At 41.0% G+C, this 20410-nt stretch overlaps 1 protein-coding gene across 2 annotated transcripts in view; it reads right to left on the bottom strand.

Moving 5' to 3' along the window:
- INO80C (INO80 complex subunit C) overlaps nucleotides 1-19433 on the bottom strand; it is a 35158-nt gene extending 15725 nt beyond the window's left edge. The window contains exons 1-3 of one of the 2 annotated variants that reach the window (XM_063450575.1): nucleotides 19325-19433; nucleotides 15460-15571; nucleotides 1770-1881 (exon numbers count right to left, since the gene is read on the bottom strand). In XM_063450575.1, coding sequence (XP_063306645.1) covers nucleotides 1770-1881; nucleotides 15460-15552 — 205 coding nt within the window. In that variant the 5' untranslated portion in view covers nucleotides 15553-15571; nucleotides 19325-19433. The remainder of the gene's footprint in view (nucleotides 1-1769; nucleotides 1882-15459; nucleotides 15572-19324) is intronic. The other variant, XM_063450574.1, reaches the window with a different exon arrangement.
- Between the last annotated feature and the right edge of the window lie 977 nt (nucleotides 19434-20410).

The raw sequence follows: 20410 nt of genomic DNA, 5'->3' as shown, positions 1-20410 counted from the left end.
ATTTCACTCTTGCACTGGATGCATGAAGAGTGAGAGATGAACCTGGAAGAGGAAGCAAAACTAGAGAGGTCTGAACCGAGAAACTTATTTATTTTTACAGAGAATAAAACAAAACAAAACCCTTCCAATGGCATTGCTAGGGTCAAAAAACACCTAGAGACTGGAGCCAAAAAATTATTTGTTGATCCCTTTTTAAAGGAACCTTCCCAAACTCTACACTAACAGTTACAAAGATAGGCAGGAATACACATGCATACATATACATAAAAAGGTTGGTTGTCTAATAGTAGGGTCACATCAAAAATGTCAAACATCAAACTTTAACCCCCTTTAACTCTTGTTTTTTTCCTACGCACCTCCAGTAAAACTTATATGAATACTCCACTGCCCAAATGGGCAAAAATCAAATCAAATCAATGTTTAGTATAAATGTATGATTTTTTTCATGCATGCATTAATTGGGGGTAGATCTTAGAGGAGCTTGCAAGGGCTGCAAATCTTATGAACTGCAGCCTTAGCAAGCCCTCCACATTTTCATGGAAAAGACTTTCAGTCTCTTCACTGGGAAATAACCAATCAGAGGTTTTTCATTGAGAAGCCTCTGAACTGGTGACCACATGCTCGCCGGATCGTGCATGCTAGTGCACCGCGTTGTGTGCACGTGTCGGATCGTGCATGTGTGCACAATTGGTCTAAGGCCTAGAGGAGCTGATCTGAGGTCTGTGTGGGAAGAGGCAGGCACATAGAGTGTGCCAGTTACTTCCGTTAGCTTAGCGGAGCTAAAGGAAGGAAGCTACAAACCTCACTGGCTGTTTGATAGCCGGGGGGGGGGGGGGTGTTCCTACTTAATTTATAAAAGTTCTGATTTCTCATATAAACTGGGCTACACTAAGATACTCCTCATCCATAAAGCGCTTTTGGGGTGTTGAGTGGCCTTTTAAAGGTTCCTTTACGATCACCTGTCATAATTTAACTCATACTTTTTTTCCCCCTCACCTCCTTATTCCCCCCCCCCCCCCATTTGTCCCCACCAGCACACTTCTTTCCTCTATTTGCTATTCTTGTTTTGGTTGAAACCTCACCTTAACCCTAAATGTCCTGATTTCCAGTGCTGCAATGAAGCCCCTAACTGTAAAGCTCAGTGTACGAGTAACTATACTTACCTTGCAGAACCTCGCTGAGCAGTCTCTTCAGCCACACTGATCCCAAAGGAGGGGGGAATACTGATCGGCGAACAATTTTCCTATCTACTGTCAACCTCTCTTTCTGTGTAAATAGATAATGTGGATGTGATGTCACATCACATTCCCACCCCTGATTTTATTTTCATCACACTGAATGGAATGTTTCAGGGTAAGCTATTGCTTGGCATTCCATCCGAGATTACTAGACCAAAATATTCTAGTCTATAGGGCCCCACATTCAGAGCTTGAGTTCCTCCCCCCCTCCCCTCAGCTTCCTATAACGATGCCTGTGCTTCCAATTAACCCAATAGTTATTTTATGTTGATAACAATAATGTATTTAATTTGCACTAAGTTTCTTCCACTTTAATGCAGATTAATAATCACTCATGTGTATTTTTCAAAAACAAATAAATAAATTATGTTCTGGCTTACATTGGACATTGAAACTAAAAAATTACGATAATAAGCAGCTACATAACAAGTGTACGAGTACAGAGCGTCATGCATGTTTGCATTGCTTAATAGAATGATATCTGTGGATTTGTTTGTTTATAAGTGCATGCAAATCAACTAAGCAGCTTACAGTTTGGCTCATTTAGTTGCCATGGCAATGCCCTTTCTAAAGCGAGAATTTGTTTCAGGTTCTTCCATGTCCTGTTCTTCTTGCCAGCTGCTGCTCCTCCAATCCCTGAATGCTGAAAATAAAAAGAAGTGTTACTAAGTCAATAATGTTTAATGCTCTGCACTGGAATGGATTTAATGTTGATATTGTTCATTTTAGAGACAGGCATGCCAAGATATCAGTAAGGCCAATATACTATAAATGCATATTAAAAATGATAACTCCTTTTGTGGCTTAACAAATCTCAATCACAATTTGATGTGTTTCAACAATGTGTTTTCAAAGGGAACATTTGACCTTTTTACATATATGCAGACCTCACTTTAAATAAATATACACATTTATAAAAAACAATGTCACTTAAACACTGACCTGTGGGCCATTTCTGGCCCCCTAACTACTTTTTTTGCAGCTCACTGGCAGTTCGGTTGATATTTTAGCTACTGGCTAACCCTTAATGTATAGCAACTCAATTACATCTTGAGTCCTCAGAGTAGGTTTTTTTCTTCTGAAAGGGCTCTTCACAGTACTAGCTCTAGTACACATCTGTATTTGTATCTGTGTGAAGGGGTGGGAACATGATTAAACATCTTCCCACTCTCTACCACTATACTGTGCACAAGATATTGAGGGGGGAGTGGTCGACCGCCATCGAGCATGGACGCGTTCTAATACAGCTCTGGGTAAAGCAGGCACAATAAGCAACCCAGAAGCAGTAGTCTGCGAAGATGGGCAACCCCAAACTCCCCCAAGCCTTTAATGCAAGCACCGGGAAGACCCCGGCAGGAAAATCAGGTACTGTCTCAAATTTTTTTGAAAGATTATACCGACCGCATGTAGGAACAGGGAGACTCCAACATGGCGCCGGGAGAACTAGATTCTAATCCCCCAAGCCCAGCAGTCTCGGATGCCTCGGCTATGTCTGTAACAGCCGCTCCTGATATTAACCCCTTAAGGACAGAGCTTCAGAAGCTTGACTTACGCTTAATGACACAAGCAATTTTTGCATTTTCTTGCTGTTTGCGTTCAACTGCAATTTGCATCTCTCTCATTTATTGCACCGACACATATTATATACTGTTTTTTAAAGGACAGAAAGGGCTTTAATTTGATATAACATATAAATATATAAATGCTTACTTATTATAAAAAAAATACAGAAAAATGCAAAAAAAATGAAAAATATTGTTTTTTTTTACAGTTTTTGCAATCATAATGTGTGCATAATTAGTGCAGGTTAAGGAAAGTAATTAAAAATAAATTCATTTATTTGTTCTGATTTACAGAATATATAATGTGTCTGGGATTTTAAGTTTTTTTTGGTAGTTACAGGTCACAAAGCACAAGGAGTAAAATAAAATTTTAATATGGAGCGATTTTAGAATTTGGTATGTTTGTCTTGTAAGCCTAATAGCCATAAAATAAAACAAAATTGCCACACAAAAGTATATATTTATATAAAGTAGACATCACAGGCTATTTACCTAAGGTTGTTTTGACACTTTCTACGTAGCCATTTTACCGCCAACCTCTGCTAAATATTGGAGTAAAATTGTGTTTTTGGGGGGTTTTCGCACACAAACGTATAACAAAGAACTTCTCATGTGTATTTTGTAAAGTTGTTGTGTGCTATTCCTGTACAAAGTTTTATTATGTGTTCAGTTACTTCTGCTGAGTACAACGGTACCCCCATTGTATGTCTTTGGCACTATTTTGTGAAGCTACAGTGCCATATAGGAGACCTTTCCTTTTCAGTATTCACAGTAGAATTTTGAGAGACGGATATAATGAGCCTATGCTTCCATTTGGGGTATTATAACAGTTTGACTGTTCAAAAACCCCCACAAAGGCCTACCATTTGTAAAAGTAGACACTCCAGGGTATCTCATAAGGTGCATATTGTGCCTTAACATGCCCCCATTTTTTTACCATTACATGCCAAAGTATGTGGTAAAAAATAATTGTGTGCATTTTTTACATACGGATTGCATTTTTGCTGGGCATTTTGTATATTTCATATGTGCCACTAAGTTCAAACCCCCCAAATTATGCTCAGCTAAGTCTTCTGAGTAAAAGGACACCCCCATTGTATGTCTATGGCACTATTTCGTGAAGCTACAGTGCCATACAGGAAACCTGTCCTTTTCAGTATTCACAGTAGAATTTTGAGAGACGGATTTAATGAGCCTATGCTTCCATTTGGGGTATTATAACAGTTTGACTGTTCAAAAACCCCCACAAAGGCCTACCATTTGTAAAAGTAGACACTCCAGGGTATCTCATAAGGTGCATATTGTGCCTTAACATGCCCCCATTCTTTTACCATTACATGCCAAAGTATGTGGTAAAAAATAATTGTGTGCATTTTTTACATACGGATTGCATTTTTGCTGGGCATTTTGTATATTTCATATGTGCCACTAAGTTCAAACCCCCCAAATTATGCTCAGCTAAGTCTTCTGAGTAAAAGGACACCCCCATTGTATGTCTATGGCACTATTTCGTGAAGCTACAGTGCCATACAGGAGACCTGTCCTTTTCAGTATTCACAGTAGAATTTTGAGAGACGGATTTAATGAGCCTATGCTTCCATTTGGGGTATTATAACAGTTTGACTGTTCAAAAAAAACCCCACAAAGGCCTACCATTTGTAAAAGTAGACACTCCAGGGTATATCATAAGGTGCATATTGTGCCTTAGCATGCCCCCATTTATTCACCAATATATGCCAAAGTATGTGGTAAAAAATAATTTTGTGCATTTTTTGACATACGGATTGCATTTTTGCTGGGCATTTTGTATATTTCATATGTGCCACTAAGTTCAAAACCTTCAAATTATGCTCAGCTAAGTCTTCTGAGTAGAAAGACATCCCCAATGAATGTCTTTGGCACTATTTTGTGAAGCTACAGTGGCATATTGGAGACCAAGCCATATCAGTTTTTACAGAACTTTGAATTTTGACGCTGGACCTATGTGTAATTTCCAAGCATCTTCGTAAGTTTTAAATTCAAACTACCCCACAAAGGCCTACCATTTCTTAAAGTAGACACCCCAGGGTATTTCAAAAGGCATATTTTGAACCTTAGCGTGGGATAATTTTTCCGCTAGCTTGTACCAGGTGTAGTGGTAATAAGCGTTTTTTCTGCCTTTTTGACACACAAAGTGAGTTTGCACAGTATATTTTGCAAACATTTTGTGCACCACCACTCTATAATACTTTATATGTTGCTCAGCTATGTCGGCTGAGTACAAAAATACCCCCGTATGTACCTTTGCCAGGTATATGTGGACATCGGAGGGGCACATTTGGGACACAGCCATTCCATTTTTTTCAAACTTTACATTTTTACGCTGTGCCCATGTCCCATTTTAGAGTATTTTACCAGGCTATATAATCCAAATACTCCATAAAGCCATACCATTTCTTAAAGAAGACATCCCAGGGTATTTCAAAAGGCATATTTTGAAAATTAGTGTGGGATAATTTTTCCGCTAGCTTGTACCAGGTGTAGTGGTAATAAGCGTTTTTTCTGCCTTTTTGACACACAAAGTGAGTTTGCACAGTATATTTTGCAAACATTTTGTGCACCACCACTCTATAATACTTTATATGTTGCTCAGCTATGTCGGCTGAGTACAAAAATACCCCCGTATGTACCTTTGCCAGGTATATGTGGACATCGGAGGGGCACATTTGGGACACAGCCATTCCATTTTTTTCAAACTTTAAATTTTTACGCTGTGCCCATGTCCCATTTTAGAGTATTTTACCAGGCTATATAATCCAAATACCCCATAAAGCCATACCATTTCTTAAAGAAGACATCCCAGGGTATTTCAAAAGGCATATTTTGAACCTTAGCGTGGGATCATTTTTCCGCTAGCTTGTACCAGGTGTAGTGGTAATGAGCGTTATTAAATGTATTTTTTTACTTTTTAAAACTTTTTTTACTTTTTAAAACTATTTTTTAAACTTTTGTTTTGCTTATTCATTTTTTTAAAGTTTCCTAAACTTTCGTAAAACTTTTTTTTACAGATTTAACATTTTTCTAAGCTTTTTCTTTTACCGTTAACCCCTAACTAGCAGTAAGCAGCACTAACAGTAAATTCCCCATTTTCCCATAACTCCCACCCACCCCAGCTAGCAAAATATTGAATTATACAATATTTAAATTAGTTAATTAAATTAATTTACCCCCTGAGGGTTAAAAAAATAAATAAAAGTTAATCGTCAGGGGTTAAAAAAAAATTAGATCACAGTATAATACTGTGATCTGTATTTTGATCACTGTAGGCAGTGATAGACTGGCAGGCAAGGGGTTAATTTTTATTTGGACTGGGTAAAGGGTTTATTTTTTTTTTATTTTTTAATTAAACGTTATTAAAAAAATTTTTTTACTTAATTTTGTAACTTTTTAAAGCTTATTTTAAAACTTTTTTTAACGTTAACCCCTAGTTAGCCTAACACTAAATCCCCCAATTCCCCACTAACTTCCACCCTCCCCAGCTAGCTAAATTTATAATTTTAAAATATTTAAATTAATTAATAAAATAAATTTAACCCCTGAGGGTTAAAAAAAAAAAAGAATTAACCCTCAGGGGTTAAAAAAAAAATCAGATCATATTAAAATGTAATCCCTGCCAATTGATCACTGTAGTCAGTGATCAATTGGCAGGGAAGGGGTTAATTTTTTATTAATATGGGTAAAGGGGGGGTGGGATTTTAATTTAACTTTTTTTTTTAACAGCAGGGGGCAGGATCACTGAAGATCCGTCTCCCTGCACTTCACACTGAACCCGGAAGTGCAGGGAGGCGGAGGTGAGTATACACAGCACATGTGCCCGCTCTGGCATGCTGTCAGAGCGGGCACATGTACTCTGACAGCCCGATCCGGTGCTCCCGGTCTGCCTCTAATGCAGAGGCAGACCGGAGCACCATTAACCCCACGATCGCCGCGATTGCGGCGATCTGGGGTTAATTTTACCGCGTGACGGACGAGGTCCGTCACCCGTCGTTAAGGGCATCCCCAGGATGACGGACCTCGTCCGTCACCCGTCGTGAAGGGGTTAAAGAAATCCTTAGAAACTCACCCTCAAAAGCCGATTTTACTAATATGCTGGCCAACTTAGAGACCTCATTCCGACGCAAAATGGACGGCTTGGGGTCTGAGATTAGACAAGTAGGCCACCAAGTGCAAGAATTAGAAGATGACAGAAGTACTATACAAGCTCAATTAAACGACCTTACATCCAGAATCACAATCCACGAAACCCAGAGTACTCATCTTATGAGAACTCTAGACGACATAGATAACAGGGGACGGAGGAACAATCTCTGAATTAAAGGACTCCCTGAAACCAAGAATGAGGACATCCAAGGGGCCCTGCAGGAATTTTTTATCTTACTGCTGGAACAACCGGAGAGCACTCCAATACTCCTTGACAGAGCACATCGCTCACTACGCCCAAAAAATGCCACAGGGGAAGCTCCAAGAGACATCATATGTCGAATTCATTATTTTACAACTAAAGATAAGATCCTAAAGAAATTAAGGGAAACAAACCCGCCACTACTTTTCCACGGACATGAAGTTCAAATCTTTCAAGACCTCTCCTGGCTTACACTACAGGCTAGGAGAATCCTCAGACCAATCACGGACCAACTGAGGGCTTGTGGTATTAGATATCGGTGGGGCTTCCCGTTCGCCCTTATAGCTTCACACAATCACAGCACACCACGATGTGGAACCCTTCTCAAGGAGCTTGGGATTGACAGAAGTCAGGATCATGAACTGGTACGCAGGAGACCCTACATACAACCCTAACACACGCGGCCTAGGACAGAGGGGTCGCCCTCCCCTGAAGAAGCAGAGAACTGACTCAGCGGAACAAATATCCCGGGACAATAGATTGACGATGGATACCTCCAAAGACTAATCTACCTCAACAAACATACCTTCACTCCCACCGACGATTCACCTCAAGGCAGCTCTTCCTTTCCGAACCGCTCCACAGAGCCCAACTGTATCATCAACCTTGCCCTACCGAGAAGACAGATACTGATTAAAACTGCAAACTCACAGACTTTGCCATCGGAACCGACGGGAGCTTCAAGATCACGACTACAATGTCTCCTCATTGGTATGCGTTCCACAAAGCCAAACAGCGGCTACCCAACGAACAGTGCCGCACCATAATATGGACTAACATGGACTCATCTTCATACCTGTCTAACATCAGCAACTAAGACACAGGAAAAAGGTCGTATACTGATGTACTTACGAGTCTTTTTAGTTTGTTTATTTTTAATATGACTCTCTCAAATATTTCTTACTGACATGTTACCTGTTATCTGTGAACCAACACACTCAATTTCAAGACAGAAGGGGGAGGCGGACTTATACGAACTTAGCAATAGTCATACAAATATGAAGCAGGGCATGGGGGGAGGGGGGGGAGAAGGTGCCTCATGAACTATCTACCTTATTAAGCCACAAATATTCCGACCTATGTCACTAAAAATCATTTCTCCTTAGACTGCTTCCGCAACCATTACTTACCTATGACATAGTGCCTGCACACCCACGGACACACAATTAAGTCTTACACCACTGACAGCTAACCCGCGCCACTTTCAGCGCTCCTACAACTATTGTACACTGCAAACCACACAACCCCAAGAAACTGGCGGTGTCAATCACACGTTGAAGCCCTCGGCAGTATCTGGCTCACTGCAGAGGCCGACACCAGCCCATATCATACCTCCCGGTTACCACATCCAATAAGACCAACACAGCCATCTTGAACCGATTACTTGAACCGATTACTTGTATTTAGTTACTGTTTAAAGTTTGTCTTGTTTGTTTTATGTGGTACATTGCATTAAGAATTACATACTGTAGCCCTAAGAGCATACTCCACCACCCACAATCGATAGGTGGTTGGGCCACGACTTACAACCTTAAAACATACTCAGAGATAAACCCAAATGGCATCCATTACTATTATCTCCCATAATGCTAAGGGACTGAACACCCCCGAGAAACGACGCATGGCTCTGGATGATTACCATACCCAAAAAGCTGAGGTGGTGTTTATTCAAGAGACCCATTTCCGCTCAGACTCAGCCCCAACGCTACGAAACAAGCATTACCCAAAGGGTTATTTCAGCAACTTCCAGGGATCAAAATCAAGGGGCGTAGCAATTTTTCTAAACTCGCACCTTCCCTTTACGTACATAGATCACATTTCAGAAGATAACGGACGATCGTTATTCCTAAAGGGTAGGATAGGCACCACCGTGATAACTTTCGCAAACATATATCTACCCAACAAAAAACAGACCCCCACACTTCGGAAAATTCTCACAAAACTGGAGGCCTTCACAGAAGGCATCACGAATTTGGGAGGGGACTTCAACATATCAATGGATAGCATGTTAGACACTACGTCCTTAGCAAACGCATACCAATCAGCTGCTAGATCACGTGCACAACAGTTGCTTGATTCCCACCACCTATATGATTGTTGGAGAACGTGTCACCCCTCACAATGGGACTACTCGTACTACTCCCATTCGACAGGTACATACTCCAGGATAGATATGTTTTTCCTCCCTCATAGATTCCTGAATCTCATCACATCCTGTGCATATACACCTATAACTTGGTCAGACCACGCACCACTTATCATGAAAGTCCAAATTCCTTCACTACTAACCACAAGGAAACTCAATGATACACTGCTAAATAACGCTGAGATAATTTCCCAAATATCGTCTGACTTAGATCAATCCTTCTCTTTGAACACACAACCCGACATGCCCTACCCTACATTGTGGGAAGCACACAAATGCACAATCAGGGGTTCCTTCATACAGTTAGCATCGGCACTCAAACGCAAGAGAAACGAACAAATAACACAAATGCACCAAGACATTAGGAACCTAGAAACACGGCACAAAACCGACCTAAACTTAGAAACCTACAAAAACCTGGTGGAAAAACAGACCGAACTCAATATCTACCTAAACATACAAACTAAACACAAACTAACCCTCACAAAGAGCCTTTACAATGCTCAAGGTGGCAAAAGCGGCCATTTTTTAGCACATGCCCTGAAAAAGCAAAGAGAGGCCACCTGTATAGCCTCCATTAAAGACACAACAGGTAAAAAATCACACCTTATCTCAGATATCTCCAAAGCTTGTCAGGAATTCTACTCCTCTTTGGGCTGAACCACCACCTCTTTCGGAAATACAAGACTTCCTAGCACACAGAATATCTCACACCATTCCTGCCAATATATGACAATCCCTAGACCAACCAATCTCCCTGCAGGAATATCAAGAAGCGATTAAACAACTACCCCTGGGGAAAAGCCCAGGCCCAGATGGTCTGCGCAATACTACAAACTATTCGCAACTCCACTAGCGCAACACTTTCTCAATGCATACAACTCCTCACTTAAACAAGCAGACATCCCACCCCAAGCATTAAATGCTACAATCATACTATTGCCCAAACCAGGGAAAGATCCCATGAAGTGTGGGAGCTACAGACCCATATCACTAATAAATATAGATTTAAAACTATTAACCAAAATACTGGCAAACCATCTCTGCCCCATCCTATCTGACTTGGTACACTCAGACCAGTCAGGATTCGTGCCAAACAGGGAGGCAAAACACAATACGACCAAAATCTTAAACCTCATTCACCATGCAAAATATTCGGATCATACCAGTATACTCCTGTCAATAGATGCTGAGAAAGCGTTTGACAGGGTAGACTGGACTTTGATGAGTCTCACACTCAAACACATGGGCTTTGGCCCCAACTGGTTGAAGTGGTTGGCAGCCATATACTCCAACCCAACAGCACAAATACGTATCAATGGACAATTGTCCGACCCAGTTCCCATCTCCGACAGCATGCCACAAGGCTGTCCCCTCTCTCCCCTACTCTTCATCTTAGTCCTAGAACCCTTCCTACAAGGAATAAGAGATAATCCACTGATAAAGGGGATTAAAGTGGGGACAACCGAGTACAAAATAGCCGCATTCGCAGATGATATTCTGTTCACCATAACACAACCCACCACCTCGCTACCTTATCTAATGACGGAAATGGCGACATACAGCAACATCTCTAACTGTCAAGCAAATCTCAGTAAGTGCGAAATTCTCCCGATTACACTCCCCTCAGACTCTATGACACAACTAAAAAGAGACTACCCATTTGCATGGGCAACAGAATCCATCAAATATCTGGGGGTGCACATCACGAAAGACACTTCATTACTATACAATAGCAATTTTCCCAAGCTGCTTGAAGCAATACACACAATCTTAACACATGGAACAAGCCACATTTTGGTTGGTTCAGCAGATTGAACATCTTAAAAATGAACATACTACCACGTATCCTATACCTACTGCAGGTCCTACCAATATCACTACCCAAACATCTATTCAACACAATTCGTAAAACATTCACAACCTTTATCTGGGCACATAAAAAAACACGTCTACCGTTCTGCTTAAGCGGCCAAAAGACGAAGGGGGATTGGGCCTACCGGATCTGGAACTCTACCACAAAGTCATTCACTTATCTAGGGTTTATGACTGGTCTACACCACAATCCAACAACCAATGGGTAAAACTAGAGGACGCATGCTTCCGCCCCCCGATACACACCATCCCGTGGCATAAAACAAGCATAGCATTTTTGTCACACCAAGGTCACCCACCCATAACACCCACATTGCGAATATGGGCTCACATACGAAGCAGCCACCAGATATCCCCATTCCCTTCACCTCTGTACCCGATCACGCATAATCCGCTATTCCCACCAGGGTTAGACGGGAAAGCCTACAAGCACTACCACGGCCCCCACTATATAACACTCAGAGACATCCGAGAAGAGTCAGGCATCCGACCATTACACACAGTACTCCCAAAGATCAATTGACGGCACTGTTAACTCTACGACATAACCAACTCACTCACTTTATACACACAAGCTTATTAGTACGGGGTGAAAACCGTGACCTCACTAAATTTGAAAACCACTGCAAGGCCCAGGACATAAAAAAGAAGTTAATGTCCATAATGTACAAAATTTTAATTTCCACAATGCTCAAACACCTCCCTGCATTCACAGCAGCATGGAAAAGAGAATTAAATATCAATGTACCCCCAGACACTTGGCGCACAGTATTTAGAAACGTACACAAATCCTCTAGGAATACAGTGACTCAAGAAAGTAATTATACACGTATAGTCAGATGGTACTTCACTTCAGCTAAATTGCACTCCATATTCCCACAGACCCATAACAAATGTTGGCGATGCCACCAATCAAACAGTACTGCCGCACACATATGGTGGGTATGTCCTGAAATACACAAATTCTGGGTACGCATTACTGGCTTCATCCGAAATATATTGGGGGAACCAATCTCCCTTTCACCAGAGACCTTTTTATTCCTTATCCCTCCAAGACATATCCCGAAACAAAAGACTCCTCTTCTCCTCCACCTAATAATGGTAGCCAATCAAATGATCCCACTTGCGTGGAAACGACCAAACCCTCCATCGGTGAGGGAATGGATACAAAAAGTTGAGAACACAAGATAGATGGAGGAAATATGCTACTCGCTGTCTAACAACTACCAGAAATACATATCTACCTGGAATAGGTGGTGTGAATTTCTTAGTCAATCACAATAGCAGGACACCACATTCCTTTACACGCACAAAATACTTCTTATTCATAGATAGTACTTAATCAACATTACGGTAGCTTAGTCGAGACAGTGACACATGCGAACACGCAAATAGAGGCCAACCTGAAGAATCGGACATAACCTCACACACCCGCAGTGTGGGACTAAATTGAAATCTTGTGCATATGTACCAGCCTTTTACCTTTTACCTTATAACCTAATCCATGTTATCTTGTTTCATAGACATCACAATATATCAATGATGTATTATCCAATTCTTGTACTGTATTGCTTCTCTTATTGAACTCAAACTGCAAAATGCAAAACAAAACAAAAAAAAAACAATTACAGCTGATTTATAGAATGTTTCTAATTAGGCTGTTTTGAAATAAAATGTGAAATTAATTTTGAAAAAAAAAAAAAGATATTGAGTAGAACGTCCTGTCATAAGAATGATATAAAGACATGGAGAGGTAGACTACATTTGTCTTCCTACTCTTTCGGTGGGAAACAGTGACTATGCTTGTGTACTAAACTGAGTACTCCATGAAAGTGTGAACACTCTGTGTGTAGTATAAATAATCAAGATCGGGGTTAATATAGTGCAATGCAAGGTTGTAGGTGAGAGGACTAAAGCAGTGTGTACCGGTTTATTGCTGCAAGTTCGAGATTTATGCTGCAATTCTATGGTTACAGGAGAGTGTGGATATGGCAACATGTCAGTAGAGATATGTGTGTGTGTGTGTGTGTGTGTATTTGTGTCTGTAAATATGGATATGTGTGTTGGTGTTAAGATGTATCTGTGGCCTACATGGGAAAAGACAGCTTAGTCACAGACTTCTTGGGAATCTGAGTTTGAGACTTGGGTTGTAGGTTCATTTTCTGTTTCATAAACCTTTAGATAAAGTGACACTAAAGTCCCCTAAAACACGTCAACATGCTGAAGTGCTTAAAGCTGATCTGTGACTTTCAGGTATCTGTATTTTTCACAAAAATCACTGAAAGTGCCAGAGCCAGTGTCAGTCTGTTGGGGAAAAGATGCAGGGAAAAGTAAGTTTTACTTACCACCGGCTATGCATGGTGTTGGTCACTATCTCTATCCTGCTGTCCTCTTCAGCTTCTAGTGGGAGGAGCCATAAGAGTTCAGCACTGAGGTCTATGAAGGATCCCGCAAGGAACTCCATAGCTTGATGTTTAAAATCCACAGTTTAATACTTACCTGGATTTCCCAGGCATCTGTAGTAAGTCCCCATCTCCAATTTTTTTTTTTGTATGATATATATCAGTTTTTCTCTGACACTTCTCAGCCACTGATCTCCATACAAAGTTGGACAAAACGTAAATATCCAATGTAAAAGAAGATCATCTGCTTTACAAACATGTATGAAGAGGTGCCAGACTACAGAAGCCCGGGGGATCCAGGTAAGTGTCAAAATATGTATGTAAAAAAACAAAACAACAAAACAGTTTGACCATTAACAGATTTCCAGGAGACCTGTAGCACCATTACCACTACTGTGGACCAGTTGTGTACACATGATCCATGGGGCCCCGGTGCGAAAATTGATCCGCGCCCCCCCCTCCCGTCTCCCCCCCCCGCTACTCTGCACTGGCTAGGGCCGCAGCACATGGCGGCGGGCACCTTGTCGCAGTGCCACTATAGGCACTCAGATCACTTCAGCTCAATGAAGTGGTCTGGGTTCCAGGTCCCTCTAGTTTTAACCCTGCAGCTGAAAACATAGCAGTTTCAGAGAGGGTTAATCCAGCCTCTAGTAGCTGTCTCACTGACAGCCGCTAGAGGCGCTTCTGCGATTCTCACTGTGAAAATCACAGTGAGAAACCCTGGACGTCCATTCGAAAGCATTCGCAAGCGCATTCGGAGCTGAGAGGCGGATCGGGACGGAGAGATCCCCAGCGCCAAGAGAGTCCGGTGCTGGAAAAAGGTAAGTGCTTAAAGGGTTTTGACCACACACACACACACACACTCTCACGAACAGACGCATAGACACTAGCTAACAGACACACACATTTATTGACAGACACACACTCAGTGTCAGACATACACACTCATTTACAAAACATACAATCTCACTGACAAACACCAAAACAGACTCACACAAACTAACACGCTCAGTAACACACTCACTGACACATGCACTAACATACACACACTGACCCTCACTAGCAGATACACACTCAATAACAGACACACACAAACTAACACACACAAAAACTAACACACTCACTGACACACACAACTAAAACACTCAGTAACACACTCAGTAACACACACACACTAACACACATACTCATATTTTTTATTTTATTTATTATTTAATCCCCCAGCCTCCCTACCTTTGGGAGTGCTGAGGGGATTCCCTGGGGTCCAGTGGGGCTGCCCAGCGGCTGGTTCTGCAGGCGGCGAGGGAGCATTCTCCCATGAGCACTCTCTGCCCAGCTCCCTCGCGTGCCGCTTTCTGATGCCGAAGTGACGTCATATTCCGACTCCGGTATCAGTGCAGTGCGCGCGAAGGAGCTGGGCAGAGACTGCTCAGGGGAGAATGCTCCCGCGTGCGCACGCACACCCGCTGACAGCACTGCCAGCCTCGGGGGGCCCTGAGGTGGCCAGCTCCTGGGCCCCTCAGGAGAAGAGGCTGGAAAACTGGCATACATACAGCTGCGACCCCTGCAACCGCTGTATGTACGTCAGTGCTGTGGACATAGGGTGATCAAAGTGTCTCTTTGAAAGAGATGTCTCCATATTTTACAATATGCAACAAAATGTGTTATGAAGAATATGTTGTTCTACTTAATCTGTAAAGCAACATATACCAGATGGAGCGATAGAAAGTTTAACATACAAGCCCTGGCCTTTTTATAATGTTTAAAGCTCATACACATGTTAAAAAATACTTACTAGGAAATTTGGCTGTTTGAATGGCAAAGGTTTGACAGCTGCCTCATTCTGTGTGGTTGATGCATCTGCTGACAAGACTTTGTTTTCGTTCATCTTATCTAATGCAGCACTCTGAAAAATAAATGCACATTTTAAATGGTTTAAGGGTCTAACAAGAGGAGCTCTGTTATACAAAATCTTTATGTGGCAATGTGGCTTTAAAGGGACACCATAGGCACCAAAACAACTTAAGCTTATTTAAATAGTTTTGGTGTATAGATCATGCCAAGCATCGCTCAATTCTCTGTTATTTAGGCGTTAAATCACTTTGTTTATGCAGTCCTATTCACATTTCCCTGCATGTGACTTGCACTGCTGTCCTAAACTATCTGTAGCATCTAATGTTGAAACTTATTTTAGTGCACATTCTGTTTAGTTTAGAATTTCTTATTTCCTGCTCTGTTGGCCCTGCAGGTGCCTCCTGTTTGTGATTAAAGTTGCATTTACAGAGGATTAGGTAATTTAACATCGGCTTAAATTTTATTAAATTGTTTTCATATAGGCTATGTGTGAGTCACACCCAGGGAAGTAATGGCTAGGGTTGCATGAACAGAAATAAAAATGATTTAACTCCTACATGGCAGAGCATTTAACAGTAAGACTGCAGCGGCATGATCTATACACCCACACATAAATATTCTAATTTGCAGACAAAAGAGGGGCAACCAGCTGAGCTGGTTGCCCCTCTTTTGCCTGCAAATTAGAATATGGTAAAATTGATAAAATTGCTTAAAGTAAATTACATCTGACTGAAAGTGAAACCATTTTTTTTTTTATGCAGGCTGTATCAATCATAGCCAGGGGAGGTGTGGCCAGGGCTGCATAAACAGAAACAAAGTGATTTAACTCCTAAATGGCAGTGAATTGAGCAGTAAAACCTGAGAGACGTGATCTATATACTAAAACTGCTTCATACAGTTAAAGTTGTTTAAGTGACTATAGTGTTCCTTTAATCTAGCACACCCGCAGTGTTAGAGCAGTGCAGCACACCCTCTTCCTGACGTCAGGGCCTGCCGTGTGAGGTCCAATCAGAGGCTTCTCATAGAAAATATATGATAGACGCTGATGTTAAAGTGCAAATAATTTTGCTTAAAGCACAAGAGTTTGTTGGGTCACATACTGCAGCAGCGATATCTGAGGCTTTAGCTACTATGCTTGAAACTTGGCACATTGACAAGTCTAAAGTGCATCTGATTGTCCAAGATAATGCACGGAACATGGTAAAGGTTATAGAGGACAGTGGCCTCAATAGCATACAGTGCATGGCACACATGCTGCAGTTGGCTGTGAATGAGGGAGTGCTGAGTCAGCGCTGCATACCAGATATAACCACATCAGGGAGAAAAATTGTTGGTCACTTTAAGCATTCTCCACTGGCTTATTCCCGATTACAAGCTTTGCAAGTACAGTTTGGAATGCCACCCAAACAACTGCAGCAAGATGTAGCCACTCGCTGGAACAGCACGTACTATATGTTGGAAAGACTACGTGAACAAAAGCGAGTCTTAGCTGCGTACATGGCAGATTACGAACTGCCAGCAACGTTCAGTGCACATCAATGGATTTTAACAGAAAATATTGTGTCTCTTCTTGCTCCATTTAAACAGTTAGCGAAGGAAATAATCTCAACTAATGCATCTTTTGCTGAAGTTATTCCCTTGATTGCAGCACTGAAGCATCTGCTAGGAAAAGAGGTGCAAACAGACCATAGCGTATACACAGCTAAAAGCACTCTATTAGAGTCCAACCTCCTGTACTGCATTGCAACAGTACTAGATCCTAGATTTAAAGAACATTACTTCAACGTGGAGAAAAAGCAGCGTGCACGGAAAATGATACTGTCACAGTTGTTGGTGATGGAAGCATCTGGTGAAGGAGACTTGATGCATAGTACAGAACAAAGTATGCCAGATAAACGGTCACGACGTACAAGTGATGAGGAGCACACTCCCTCGCTTTCTGACATGTTTGACGAGATTCTACAGGAAAGCAGCAAACCGATCCACAGCAGTGCCACAAGAAGTGCAGCTACACAACAGCTGGAGATTTATCTCGTTGAACTACCCAGGAGCGACAATCCCCTCGACTACTGGCGCATGAACAAAGATAGCCTTCCATTGCTTGCATGGATTGCATGCAGATATTTATCTGCCCCAAGCACCAGCACAGAGAGTGAGTCTATTCAGTGCCGCATCTCATGTTCTTGATGAAAAGAGGAACCGTCTCTCCTGCAAGAAAACTGGGCAACTTTTGTTCTTGAAAAGACACCTGCCACTTTAAATAAAAGCACTCCAATTTGTCAAAAATATCTGTTAAATCTGATTATGTTACATAGAATTGAATAAAGAATGTTTATTGATATTGAATTAATATCAACAATATATTATTCTTCAGTCATATATAACAAACAGATTTAACAGATTTTTATTTATATTGTATTTGTAAGTTATTTTCTGTCCAATTTTGGTGTGTTACTTGCAATAAAAGTGTGGTTATGTATTTTATTGGTATGTAATTTTTCATATTAGATTCATTAAAAAGTCTAAAATTATAGAAAAAAACTATTTTAAAATCATTTGGAGAAAAAAAAAGTCATTTTTCGTTTTCCGGTCAAGGGCATCCTGAATTTTCGGTTTCGGACCAGAATTGTAATTTTGGTGCATCTCTACCCAACCCGCTTCATTAAGTCAAAGTTATTTTGATGCCTATAGTGTCCCTCAAGTGACATCAAGGGGAGTTCTACCCATCTTCTCTGGCTGGTCCTCATCAGTTACGAGCCAGGGGCTGACATCACTGCTGTACTCTTGCGCATGTACAGCATTGAGGCCTATGGAGGACCCGCAACATATCAGGATCCTCAATAGGTAGAGCAAATTCCCTGCAGTCGTCCGAGGTATTGATACTTCTTGCCTGGGTTAGTTTTGCCTCAGTATAGCTCTTGACTGGGTTGGAATTTAGTAAAATCCAATACAGTCAAAATATGTATTTCATAAGTAGTCTATTTTTCTGAAATACTCGTTTGGAGGGGGGACATATATATATATATATATATATATATACACACCCATATTTATATGTGTGTGTGCATGGAATTTCTACAGTATACAGCTTACATTTTCTTTAGGGTTGTACAGTATTACAATTCATTTTTTTTACATGGTAATGTTGCTTTAAATGTGTAATTTACCCATGTTGGCTTAAATTTTGTTTCAGTCATAATGGACAGACTAAAATTACACTGCAACTAGCCTGAAAGGAAAATTGTCATCCATATTTTAAAATCGATGCCACTTTATCCAATGCACGGTACCTCTGACTGCTTAGTGTGAAATACAAACTAACCAGTGCAACAACAATGCACATGCTTGCTCATTCCTCCTATTAGCAGATGTCCATTTTCTACTCATATAAAAATATATACAGATACAAATATTGTTCAGGCATCAAAAGCTGTTTTCCTTTATCTTGTGAGTGTCATGTGAAGTTTTTTATTTCATGTGTTGATCATGTTGAGATCAGTTGACTTTGAATAATAATATTATGAATAATATCTGCAAATAATATTCAAAAGTTTCCTTGTTGTATGAATACATTATACCAAGCTCCCACTGACAATATCTATATATATATATATAATAAAAAAAATACTGATGCTTATGAAAAATAAAAGTGCTTAGTAGCTTACAAATTAGTCACCCCCCCAAAAATACAAAGAGCCATCTATTATTGCTATTATTACAGATGTGAAGCGGTGGATGCTGTATCCACATGCAGATAACACATGTACTCCGCGATACACAACGCAGACTGCCTGCCAGCACCTATCACATCACCTATCAATAACGGCGAACGAATCCCTCCACCAGCTGCGGATTACTTTACACTCCGCAAGTTCAACGCGAAGCGGCACGTCAAGGCACGCACATTACTTCCGGGTGACGTCATTTTGGAAGTAACGCCGTCTCCCTCCAACTCTCGCGCGATCAGAATGTGGTAGCGTTTTCTGTTTGTGTTTGTTGAGTGCGGTCTGGGTTGATGACAGCGCGAGCTGGTTATCCTCATTCAAGAGATTCTATCTGGATATCAATGTACTGTGTAAAGTTTGATAGAACACCGTCTGTAGAATAGAACTTAGATAATATACTATTAATGGAGGCATCTGGAAGCATTAGTGGTCATATTTTTATAAAGTAGTATCTACAATCCTTTCCGTTCTAAGTTCAGTTTTGATAATAAAGTTGAAAACGTTAACCATAAAGTGGTGCTGTCACAGTTTTAGGTTGCGTAATTTGCCAAGTCCACTGTTGGTGACATCGCCCTCATGGGTCCTGCCATCCTCATTCTGCTTTTTTTATATATATATAAAAAAATCGTCAGCGCCAAAGTAGCTGTTTAGATAAGGGAGTACCCTGGATTTTCATTTTTGCTGATCCTCTTATGGCAGGACCTGCCTCAGCTCCCAGGAGCCAAGTACAGCAGAGAGGGATATGGTGAAACTAGCAGAGCTAATTTCACTGCAGCCAACCTGGGATATTGCATTTCTTAACTGCAGTAGCTCTGACAAGTGGGAAGAAGTGTTAGGTGGAGTAAGAATACAGGCACAGAGTAGTCCCTTCTCTGTCTTAGTATATCTCTACACTAGGTAGAAATGTCAGTAAAATTCCAACACTGTCAGTATGAGTATTTCCTAAAGATTATATATTTATGCAATACTCATTTTGCTGGGGGAGGGGGGAGGTGTGAGCACTAATTTAATGTGAACGTGTTGTAATTTAAACTTGTTTCTGTTGACTAATTTCCTAAAATTGTGTTTTTTCACTTACCTTCAATGGAGCATCAGCGAGGGTTCAAGCATCCTCACCTCCTCTTAACAGATAGAAACAAAGCCATTAGCCCTCCTTCATGGGCGTGA

The sequence above is a fragment of the Pelobates fuscus genome, chromosome 4 (assembly GCF_036172605.1).
Source record: "Pelobates fuscus isolate aPelFus1 chromosome 4, aPelFus1.pri, whole genome shotgun sequence".
NCBI lineage: Eukaryota > Metazoa > Chordata > Amphibia > Anura > Pelobatidae > Pelobates > Pelobates fuscus.
Note: the sequence above shows the minus strand (reverse complement) of the source record. Positions and strands in the feature narration are given on the sequence as shown.